Raw genomic sequence first — 12231 nt, 5'->3', positions numbered from 1 at the left:
TGCAATTCTGAATGGTAAACGACAAAGGTCACACATGATTACACATGGTAGGGATATTTTTGATAACCTCACGTTTCTAATCGCGTTGGCACTATTCTTTGTGGGCTTTCACGTGTTGAGATCAAAATTTCTGAACTTAAGAATTTACACCGAATCGTTTTTGAAAGCTGACATCAGATTGGGTGAAGACCCCACACATGCTTCATTTCGATAGGGTGTTCAAAGACCGCTCGGGATTCACCTGACGCGATCTCCAATGGCGGTTTCCTCAGATCTTCACACGGAGAGGTGTCGAGTAAACGACCTGATTAAAACTCAAATGAAAGTGGTTCAAGGCATTACGAAGAGGCCAATCAATGAATACAAGGTCCGTCGAATGTTGGCGTGTTCTCAAGTGATAACCTTTATCTGTTCACGACATTTAGGGAAGGACCGTATCTCATCCGAATTAAACCTTTACGGTACGGCAATTGTTCAGCTTATTGTTTTGTGAGGCGGTTAAAGCTGTATTGAAATTTGTGAAGAAATATTTAACCTATTTTTAATAATGATGACTCCGTATATAGAATCCCACCACGGCAGTGTCGGACAAGTCCATTTTATGAACAGGTGGGTTAAGTGGTGGTATTTCCCGCATATTCTCACAATCCCCTTGTCGATCATCTGTACCTTTTGTCCGGTCTGTTGTTTAATCGAGTCTGGACAAGGCAGGTCAGTGGTTTTGTAGGGAGATGGTAGGGTTAAACCTTTCGTGCGTCGGTCCAAGGCCTTAATTCGATTCCCCGCACGGGTACGTTAAAAGTAGATTCATCGAAACTGTTTTGTTTGTTTTGTTTTTTGTTTAACGCCGCACTCAGCAATATTCAAGCTGTATGACGGCGGTCTGTAAATAATCGAGTCTTGACCAGACAATCCAGTGATTGACATCATGAACATCGACCCATGCAAAAGGAATACGATGACATGCATCAACCAAGTCATCGAGCCTGACCACCCGATCCCGTTAGTCGACTCTTACGACAAGCATTATCGCCTTTTACGGCAAGCATGGGTCGTTGAAGACCTATTCTACACCGGATCTTCACGGGTCTCATGGAAACTGATGACAGCAAGGACGGATCTTTACAGGTCACAAAGGTGAAGGTCAAGGTTTTCGCGAACACCTGGCTCATGATACAGTTGGATTCGTACAAGGGATAATGCTTTAAGCAGAGATTTCTCATGAAAATGATATGTTTTCTTGTCGCTTTCCACCCGGAGAGCGGAAGGTCCGGGGTTCGATCCCCAGCCGCGTCATACGAAAATACGTTAAAAGATGGTACTTGTTGTTACCCTGTCTGGCGCTCGGCATTAAGGGGCTAAAACAAGGACTGGTCGGCTCGGAGTCAGTATACTGTGTTGAGTGGGGTATTCATGTTAAACTGCGGCATGGTATCTCAGTGACCTAGCACTATAAATCGGCATCAGTCCGGACTAGTACAAGCAGCCACACAAACACACACACATACACGTACATGCACGTCGCTATATAAGTGCAATAATCTTAGACGCGACGTTAAACCCAATTTCACCTCACCTCACCTTTTTTTTTAAATAGAGCCTCCACGTTCTTATGACGCAATGACGTCACGAAAAGTGGCGCGTGTCAAAGAACGAATGGTAAGTGCGTTTAGCGTTAAATCAAGCTTTTCGGACGTAAATATATAAACAATATATAGTTCAGTATCGGTCAGTGCAAAACAGCACTCGGGAAAGTATGAAATCTGATCAGACATCACTTCAGGCTTTCCTCCACATCAAACTGACGCTCCTTGACACAACGAAATACTATTCAAAGCGGCGTTAGGCCAGACTCCATAATTCACTCACTTCGATAACATGGTACTGTATGAACTCTCAAATATTGACGCAATATTGTGATGTTGCTAAAGAAGGACAAATGAGAGACAGATGCACATGTTGTATTTGAAGTGTTTAATTGACATGATGGACGGCACGTTGTGTATCCAATCGGACTTTGGTTTCAAAAGGCAGAGTTCGAGACAAATTCTCAAAAAGGAAAGTCATTTATTGTATGATATGAATTTTTAATCAGGCTATCCAGGAGCCACACGTGTCTGGTCATTACTTCAGGACTTGATTACCACATCTGGGTTCCATCCCTTAGTAAACGACGTTTTGTCTGACCTCACTGCCTAATTGTAGGTCACAGTGGCCATTGCTTCCGGCTTTGACACTTCAGGACCACTGCCTGATTGCCACATCCCTCACCTTGGTCAGCATTGGTCAAGCAAATGAATACTTACATGAATGTTGCAAGAGTAAGCGAGGTACTTGCACATGTCCTTACATCGGTACAAAGAAAACAGCAGCTATTCCTTACTCGTTGGACCCGTTATTCTCCTGCGTTGACGCTGTATATTTCCTTGACCTGGGTCGATGTTTCTGCTGTTGGACTGTTTCTTTGTAGACAGTAGTATTTGTCAATTATGCTGAGTCAGCCAAAAGAACTGTTTGGGTCACAATAATTAAAACTGCCCCCAACAGTGTCGCAAAACGAACATATTTGCTAAACGTTTCTCTTGACTTGTCAGCACAGAATCTCTGCACTTGTACGCAGAAGTAATTTGAAGTAAACATATAGTTTTTAGTTTCAACAAATTCAGTGTGGTTTGGACCTTAAGTAACGTTCTGATAATTATTTGTTGGTCAAATCCAATTTTCAAGTGTACGCTTTCTTTTGTCCGTTTATTAAGATGGTCTACTCATTACCATTTTGACTACTAAAATAACCCTACCTAAGCAATAATTGACTACTCCTGTCGTCAACTGTAGTCTGCCCATATGTGTATATATGTTACAGTCAATGTGTAAAATGACTGATATTTTAACGCACATCACATCCAAAAATGAATCTAAGAAACTGGTATTGTATAGCAATTTGAAAGTTCGTTGTGAAATGTATCTAGATCCTTAAACTCAAGATTTAAGGACGTACTTAACAATGATTAGAATTTGTTATCAACTCAAGATTAAAACAGATCGTCATTGCAAGAAATTCTAGATATTGTGAGTGAGTGAGTGAGATTTTGCGCCGCCTTTAGCAATATTCCAGCAATATCACGGCGGGGGACACCAGAAATGGGCTTCCAAACATTGTACCAATGTGGGTGAATCGTACCTGGTTCTTCGGCGTGACGAGCGAACGCTTTAACCACTAGGCTACCGACTGCCCCAGATATTGTGATTACTGTCCGCAACAAAATGTAGACTAACTCGAAGACGTAATTTAAAAGAAACATATATCATTTTTAGTTTCAACAATTCAGTAAATGCGCTTTCGTGTCACTGGATTGTCTGGTCCATCACTTGATTGTCTGGTCAAGAATCGATTGTTTACAGACAGCCATCGTTGGTTGGTTTGTTGTTTAACGCCGCACTCGGCAATATTACAGCTATATGACGGCGGTCTGTAAATAATCGAGTCTGGACCAGACAAGTGATTGACATCATGAGCATCGATCCACGTAATTGGGATCGATGACATGCATCAACCAAGTCAGCGAGCCTGACCACCCGATCCCGTAAGTCGCCAGCCATCGTATGGCAGGAATCCTACTGTGCGGTGTCAGGCAATAAACACACACTTATCTTTTCGCGAACACCTTGTGTCATCACTGATTTGGAGTTATCTATCTATTCATATAAGTTCCACCATAATTTGCCTGTTACACCCAACGGAATCAGTTTTGGGGGATAATCGAAACTGATTATTCTCTGGCGTTATTGTTTTATATTTACAGTCCGATTTGAATGTTTTGAACTGTTTTTAAAGCTTTTGTCATCGTTATATATACTATAAAATATGTGGAGATACAATGCTTCATGTTAACACAGCATGCTTGCCGTAAAAGACGACAATGCTTGTCATAAGAGGCGACTAACGGGATCGGGTGGTCTGGCTCACTGACTTGGTTGATGCATGTCATCGTATCCCAGTTGCGTGGATCGATACTCTTGTTGTCAATCACTGGATTGTCTGGTCCATACTCGATTATTTACCGACCGCTGTCGTAAAGCTGGAATATTGCTGAGTGCGGCGTTAAACAACAAACAAACAAAACTGTAAACACAGTGGTGGGTGATATGGTATGCAGAGCATGTTTTCAATTAAGAACAAGGATAATTGTTGGTTTTTTATATATTTTATTAATATAAACTGCAATACATAATATATGAGAATGTGATTGATATTAATACCACCCCTGTGAAATATTGTTGTGATCTGAAGGTAACAACATACGCATGTTAGTAACAGAGTATGGACGAATAATTTAGTGGGTATAGTTTTACTCAGCTTTTAGCAAAATCCAGCCACATCCCAGAAATAGGATTCATGCATTATGCCCATATGGAGAATCGAACCCGGACCTTCCACATGACGAGCGAACGCTTTAACCATCAGCATACTTCACTGGTACGAGTATGAACAATCTCATTAAAATCAGATTTATTTTCTCCGATATGATATCGCTTTGCTGAAGATATAAGTACAAGTCAATAGAAGGTCGGGTCAGGTATTTCCTCAGGCAACTTTGACCACCCAAACTAAATGATGAATGCGTGGATTCTTCAGCCAATGAGATGTCAGATATCTAAAACCACTCGGCTTCATTTCCTTGTCACTTGGATTCAATATAATGTCGCGCTCCTATTTATCTACGTCTGGAGCTGACCCTTGAAGATTCGGTTAGAGAATAGGTCTTCAGTAAACAACGCTTGCCATAAGAAGAGACTATGCTTGTCGTTAAGGGCGACCAACGGGATCAGGTGGTCAGGTTCGCTTACTTGGTTGCATGTCATCGTATCCCAGTTGTGTAGATCGATGCTCATGATGTCAATCACTGGATTGTCTGGTCCATACTCGATTATGGACTGTAGCGTAGCAAAACGGAATACATTTGGTAGTAAATTTGAATGTAAATTTCACATAAGGATAAGCATGTCATCTTTATTTTCTGGCGGTTTGAAATGAAATGACGTTTTGGATTATCTGCCCTTGGGCAGAGGTGAAGGTTGAAGAGAATAAAATATGGCTACAAAAGAACGGCGTCTAGCCAGAATAATTACAAGATGTAGAAGACAGGTCTCAAAAACGCAACAGTACAGACCGTCGTCATATAGATGGCTTTAAACAACAAACGTTAGGAGCTTGTTTTCAGTTCGTTTTCGAGATACGAATATCAGGCATGTTGCTCTTTATGCTTGTGTCACTCGTCACAAGACTTTAGAGCCTCGATCTTCAAAACATCTGGTGAAACATTATAAGCGCTTGTCGCTTGCTGAATACTTTCAACAATGAAACGATCGCATTTTGTTCAGGAAGAAGTAGCATGGTCAGTGTGTTGGACCGACTGATTTGAGGATAAACATCATATATCTATTTTCAAGACACTAAAACTAATTTCATTTAATGAAGTAATTTTCTCGAACAAAAATCATGTTAGATATTCCCGTGCATGATCATGGGCTGAAATATATGGAAATGAGCTTTCTTTTATTCCATCCATCAGTAACAGTGCCGGGACTCATGAGACTGAACATGCAAAGAGTGAGTGAGTTGGGTTTAACGCCGCTTTTAACATTATTCCAGTTATATCACAGCGTGTCAGCTTAATGTGGGAGGAAAGCCCGAAGTGATGCAGGTCTAAGACGTTTACCACTTCGGTGAAACCCACGAGCACGGGTATGGTGCTGACAAACCTAGAAACATTATTGGGGCGAACCGGGATTCGAACCCACAATCATAGGTTTCTGGCGTGCCAAAGGGACGCAATTCTGCACAGCGAATCGCGGCGCCTTAGACGACCGGGCCACCCGTGCCCCCCGAACATGTAAAGAAACAATGTTAAGAATGTCAAGGCAGAACGATAAACAGTGGGTTGATTTGCGATATGTTTAAGATTAAGTTAACCCTTATAACGTTATAAAAGGGTTACTAGGCTGAATGGGGCGGTCGGGTAGCCTTGTGGTTAAAGTGTTCGCTTGTCCAACGGAAGACCCGGGTTTAGTTCCCGACATGGGTACAATGTATGAAGCCCATTTCTGGCGTCCCCCGTCGTGATATTGCTGGAAAATAGCTAAAAGCTGCATGAAACCATACTCACTCACTCACTCACTCACTCAGCTGAAAACAGCCCCCGAAACAGCAAACCTAAGGTCAAGGACACAACTATGACACCCAAATACATCACCATCGATAAACCACTCTGTTTGTTTGATTTTTAACCACCATCAAACATTTATGCAATTTCTTTTGCTCGGTAGTATATATAACTCAGTCGATCAATCATAATGGTAGAACTCCTATCCGTGTCATGACTCGCATATCAGGGCATATTCCTGTCTATAGTGTAATGAATAATGAACTTCAGAATAACCTACGACCTGCCAGGGATTACGCAGTTCTGTCCCCGGTGAAGGAATGACGTAATAGCTTGACGATGGATCTATAACAGGCAACGTAGATTAGTCTATAATTTATTCGTTGTAATAATAAGAATGAAAATTTGGAAATATAAAGCCTACAGATTAAAATTCACTGACACAGTCAATAGTTCAAATAGCGTAATACACAACAAACAATGTATGACGGCATTCCATATTTAACAATCGAGTGAGTGAGTTGGGTTTAACGCCGCTTTTAACATTATTCCAGTTATATCACGGCGTGTCAGCTTAATGTGGGAGGAAAGCCCGAAGTGATGCAGGTCTCAGACGTTTACCACTTCGGTGAAACCCACGAGCACGGGGATGGTGCTGACAAACCTAGAAACATATTTGGGGCGAACCGGGATTCGAACCCACATTCACTCTGCACAGCGAATCGCGGCGCCTTAGACGACTGGGCCACCCGTGCCCCCTTTAACAATCGAACAATGTGGCGTCATTTTGCTTGAAACTGACCACCCAGAACTGAGAATCGGAAGAATGAACTCTCCATCTGTCTACCGTTATTGGGGACATGCAGACATGTTCGAATCCTCATTAAACCTGTCGTATACATCTGACCACATCTGTCCGATGGCTGAGATATGTGAGATGGAAACATTTTGGGGGTTGAAATAGGGTTGAACGTTACGATCAAGGGTAGTATTGTTGCACTTATATAGCGACGTGCATGCACGTGTGTGTGTCTGCTTGTACTAGTTCGGACTCATGCCGATTTTATGGTGCTAGCACACTGAGATACCATGCCGCAGTTTAACATGAATACCCTACTCCGACACAGTATACCGACACCAAGCCGACCAGTCTTAATGTCGAGGGCCAGGTAGGGCAACAACAATACCATTTATCAACGTCTTTTGGTATGACGCGGCCGGGGATCGAACCCCGGACCTTTCGCTCTCCGGGCGGACGCCCTACCACTAGACCACGGGGGCGGTCGGTGGAAACATAAACGATAAAACCGAGGCAAAAGCCGAGGAATCCATTTTAGGACATCGCATCAATACTGATTGCTATTGAATGTTGTTTAGCGCTGCTGTCAAGTATATCACAGCGGTCTGTCTGTAGTCGAGGGCAAGATCAGCCAAACGATTGGTTGAAAGCATGAAGAACCTACGTCGCAAGATAACATAGCACACAAAGTGCCAGATCACTTATATTTGACAACCGAGAATCAGTTAATTCGTCTGGCGACAAGCATGGGATTTCGATCCTTTTGTATCCCGAAATCCCCACGTGAGGATATCGCAATAACGACCTGAGTGGTATTGACGTCATCACAGTCTGACGTCATATGACAATGCAATTATAAATTACTGTCAAGAATTAGACAATTTTCCATGGATGGGAAAACTACATATCTCCAAATATAATCTACATACAAATTATTTTCATGAATATTCATGCTCCTCGTTTCATTAACCCAACACTTAAAATGCACCACAGGGACTCCTTCCCGGTTTGTCGATATTGCCAAGAGGGGGCCAGTAATACGGCAGATATACACATCACCTCTCCGAGGACTCGTTGAAAAGAAAACACATACAGTTCTGCTCTCACAATACATCACGTGGACTGTCACTCGTCACGTGACAGGAAGTGAGATTCCCAAAGGGAGACAATCACCCAAGAAACAGGATTGTGCACGGAATGTATGTATATGATAGTTACAGTATGGTTGGTGGTAATTGACTTATTGCCAAAGCGGCACCCGTGTGTAGATTTCCATAGAGATTATTATATACATACTAATCGCAGTATCGTTATGTTTCGTAATTTTTTCCCAGTTGGGAATTTAGAATTGTTGCTTGTTTTTGTCTTCAGCCATGAGGAAACAGCCTTCTCTCACGTGATATAAGCTGAAACTGTATTCCCCATGGCGAGATACGTTTACGATGCGTGCACAGTGTAACCTCTTTAATACGGACTGTAGGGTTTCAAAGGTATCCTTGGCAGCCTCTTATACGTGCCGTATCCGATGTCCGACAGATATCAGAGAGCTTCAACTTCCACTGCTTCACCATTAAAACTTCTCCTGTTGCTGCAGACTACTTGTGCGACCGCGACTACCACTGCCACTACCTGTGCGACCGCGACTACCCCTGCCACAATCTGTGTGACCGCGACTACCACTGCCACTATCTTAGTGACCGCGACTACCCCTGCCACTATCTGTGTGGCCCCGACTACCACTGCCACTATCTTAGTGCCCGTGACTACCACTGCCACTACCTGTAGGACCGCGACTACCACTGCCACTATCTGTGTGACCGCGACTACCACTGTTACTACCTGTGTGACCGCGACTTCGACTGCCACTATCTGTGCGACCGCGACTACCCCTGCCACTATCTTAGTGACTGCGACTACCACTGCCACTATCTTAGTGACCGCGACAACCCCTCCCACTATCTGTGTGACCGCGACTACCACTGCCACTATCTTAGTGACCGCGACAACCACTGCCTCTATCTGTGTGACCGCGACTACCACTGCCACTATCTAAGTGACCGCGACTACCCCTGCCACTATCTGTGCGAGCGCGACTACCACTGCCACTACCTGTAGGACCGCGACTACCCCTGCCACTATGTGTGTGACCGCGACTTCCACTGCCACTATGTGTGTGACCGCAACTACCACTGCCACTATCTTAGTGACCGCGACTACCACTGCCACTATCTGTGCGAGCGCGACTACCACTGCCACTACCTGTGCGAGCGCGACTACCACTGCCACTACCTGTGCGACCGCGACTACCCCTGCCACTATCTTAACGACCGCGACTACTACTGCCACTCTCTGTGTGACCGCGACTACCACTGCCACTATCTTAGTGACCGCGACTACCACTGCCACTATCTGTTCGACCGCGACTACCACTGCCACTATCTGTGTGGCCCCGACTACCACTGCCACTATCTGTGCGACCGCAACTACTACTGCCACTATCAGTGTGAACCCGACTACCACTGCCACTATCTTAGTGACCGCAACTACTACTGCCACTATCTGTGTGACTGCGACTACCACTGTAACTATCTGTGTGACCGCGACTACCACTGCCACTATCTGTGTGACCGCGACTACCACTGTAACTATCTGTGCGAGCGCGACTACCACTGCCACTACCTGTAGGATCGCGACTACCCCTGCCACTATCTGTGTGACCCCAACTACCACTGCCACCTTCTTAGTGACCTCGACTACTACTGCCACTATCCGTGCGAGCGCAACTACCACTGCCACTATCTTAGTGACCGCGACTACCACTGCCACTATATGTGTGACCGCGACTACCACTGCCAGTGCCTGTGTGACCCCGACTACCACTGCCACTATCTGTGTGGCCCCGACTACCACTGCCACTATCTGTGTGACCGTGACCACCACTGCCACTATCTGTGTGGCCCCGACTACCACTGCCACTATCAGTGTGAACCCGACTACCACTGCCACTATCTTAGTGACCGTGACTACCACTGCCACTACCTGTAGGACCGCGACTACCACTGCCACTATCTGTGTGACTGCGACTACCACTGCTACTACCTGTGTGACTGCGACTTCGACTGCCACTATCTGTGTGACCCCGACTACCACTGCAACTACCTGTGCGACCGCGACTACCCCTGCCAATATCTTAGCGACTGCGACTACCACTACCACTATCTTAGTGACCGCGACAACCCCTCCCACTATCTGTGTGACCGCGACTACCACTGCCACTATCTTAGTGACCGCGACTACCACTGCCCCTACCTGTAGGACCGCGACTACCCCTGCCACTATGTGTGTGACCGCGACTACTACTGCCACTATGTGTGTGACCGTGACCACCACTGCCACTATCTGTGCGAGCGCGACTACCACTGCCACTACCTGTGCGAGCGCGACTACCACTGCCACTACCTGTAGGACCGCGACTACCCCTGCCACTATCTTAACGACCGCGACTACCACTGCCACTATCTTAGTGACCGTGACTACCCCTGCCACTATCTGTGTGACCCCGACTACCACTGCCACTATCTTAGTGACCGTGACTACCCCTGCCACTATCTGTGTGACCCCGACTACCACTGCCACTATCTGTTCGACCGCGACTACCACTGCCACTATCTGTGTGACCCCAACTACCACTGCCACTATCTGTGTGACCGCGACTACCACTGCCACTATCTGTGTGACCGCGACTACCACTGCTACTACCTGTAAGACCGCGACTACCACTGCCACTGTCTGTGTGACCACGACTACCCCTGCCACTATCTGTGTGACCGCGACTACCACTGCTACTACCTGTGCGACCGCGACTACAACTGCCACTATCTGTGTGACCACGACTACCACTGCCACTAACTGTGTGACCACTACTACCACTGCCACTATCTGTGCGACTGCGACTACCCCTGCCACTATTTGTGCGACGATGATTACCACTGCCACTGCCTGTGTGACCGCAACTACCATAACCGCTGTCTATGCGACCGCGACTACCACTACGGCTATCTTTGCGACCGCGATTGCCACTGCCGAAATCTATGCGACCGCGAGTACCACCGCCACTATCTGTGCAACTTCGGCTACCACTGCCACTATCTGTGTTACCGCAACTACCACTGCGGCTATCTATGCGACCACGACTACCACCGCCACTATCTGTGCAACTTCGGCTACCACTGCCACTATTTGTGTTACCGCAACTACCACTGCGGCTATCTATGCGACCACGACTACCACTGCGACTGTGAATACGACCACAAAACTGACTACTAACGACACTGTATACCTCTGTGACATTGACTACAACCGGGACTCCTTCAACGACTGTGAATACGACTACTACTACAGCGATAGCTACGTCGTCTACAAAGACTTCTATTGCCTGTACGACTTCGACAAACTGTGTAATCTGCATTTTAGAATGCGGCAGACCGAGATTAGATCAACAACACACTGTGAACATGCTTCCTGATCATGAAGTTTTGTTTTTTATCAAGGTCTGCTGGAGAGAAGGAGATCGGGGTTCATAAAACCATCCATTAAATCTTCAAAACAAGTATTCATTACCACAGCAAGTTCACTAGAAATGTGTTGCTAGGCAATATGTCAGTCTCACACTAGTGAAAATAATTAAACTCTGGTTTCATATCAAGCTTTGTGACGGCGGTCTGTAAGTAATCGAGTCTGGACCAGACAATCCAGTGATTGATATCATGAGCATCGATCCACACAATTGGGATACGATGACATGCATCAACCAAGTCAGCGAGCCTGAACACCCGATCCCGTTGGTCGCCTCTTACGACAAGCATAGTCGCCTTTTACGGCAAGCATGGGTTTTCTGAAGACCTATTCTACTATATTCACTATATGTTAAGGACAAAAGATGACATTGAACATTTGCGTGAACCAGTAACTAACTTCAATACTTACACAGTTTCAACTAATTCCGTTCGTCAAACTACTGGATGCTTACTCAAAATGCAACCGAGTGTTTGTGTCGGGTTCTCTTCCCGGCTCCATGGTCCTGATGTCCGTCACCGCCTCCGTGGTCTAGTGGTAGAGCGTCCGCCCGGAGAGCGGAAGGTCCGGGATTCGATCCCCAGCCGCGTCATACCAAAAGACGTTAAAAGATGGTACTTGTTGTTACCCTGTCTGGCGCTCGGCATTAAAGGGCTAAAACAAGGACTGGTCGGCTCGGAGTCAGTATACTGT

General features: G+C 45.6%; 2 protein-coding genes across 2 annotated transcripts; both read left to right on the top strand.

Annotated features, from left to right (window-relative positions):
- Positions 1–1620: 1620 nt before the first annotated feature.
- On the top strand, positions 1621–9648 carry LOC125374677 (histidine-rich glycoprotein-like). Its single transcript, XM_048385888.1, has 3 exons — positions 1621–1659; positions 8749–9074; positions 9168–9648. The coding sequence occupies exons 1-3, from the start codon at positions 1621–1623 to the stop codon at positions 9646–9648; spliced, it is 846 nt and encodes a 281-aa protein (XP_048241845.1).
- A 144-nt stretch (positions 9649–9792) lies between these two features.
- Positions 9793–10728, top strand: LOC125374675 (histidine-rich glycoprotein-like). Its single transcript, XM_048385885.1, has 2 exons — positions 9793–10004; positions 10548–10728. Exons 1-2 carry the CDS (start codon positions 9793–9795, stop codon positions 10726–10728), a joined length of 393 nt encoding a protein of 130 aa, XP_048241842.1.
- Positions 10729–12231: the final 1503 nt, after the last annotated feature.

This window comes from Haliotis rufescens, unplaced genomic scaffold (genome assembly GCF_023055435.1).
Source record: "Haliotis rufescens isolate VD_foot unplaced genomic scaffold, xgHalRufe1.0.p SCAF_6, whole genome shotgun sequence".
Taxonomy (NCBI): Eukaryota; Metazoa; Mollusca; class Gastropoda; order Lepetellida; family Haliotidae; genus Haliotis; species Haliotis rufescens.
The sequence above is the reverse complement of the archived record's forward strand: the minus strand, read 5'-3'. Positions and strand labels throughout refer to the sequence as shown.

What these genes read in the sequence shown, in the direction of transcription:
- LOC125374675 (XM_048385885.1), top strand. Translation starts at nt 9,793, where the DNA reads ATGTGTGACCGCGACTACCACTGCCAGTGCCTGTGTGACCCCGACTAC. An exon ending in GACTACCACTGCCACTACCT is followed by an intron (nt 10,005 to 10,547) that starts GTAGGACCGCGA and finishes CCACTATCTTAG; the next exon opens with TGACCGTGACTACCCCTGCC.
- LOC125374677 (XM_048385888.1), top strand. Translation starts at nt 1,621, where the DNA reads ATGACGTCACGAAAAGTGGCGCGTGTCAAAGAACGAATG. An exon ending in CGCGTGTCAAAGAACGAATG is followed by an intron (nt 1,660 to 8,748) that starts GTAAGTGCGTTT and finishes CACTACCTGTAG; the next exon opens with GACCGCGACTACCACTGCCA. An exon ending in GACTACCACTGCCACTACCT is followed by an intron (nt 9,075 to 9,167) that starts GTAGGACCGCGA and finishes CCACTATCTTAG; the next exon opens with TGACCGCGACTACCACTGCC.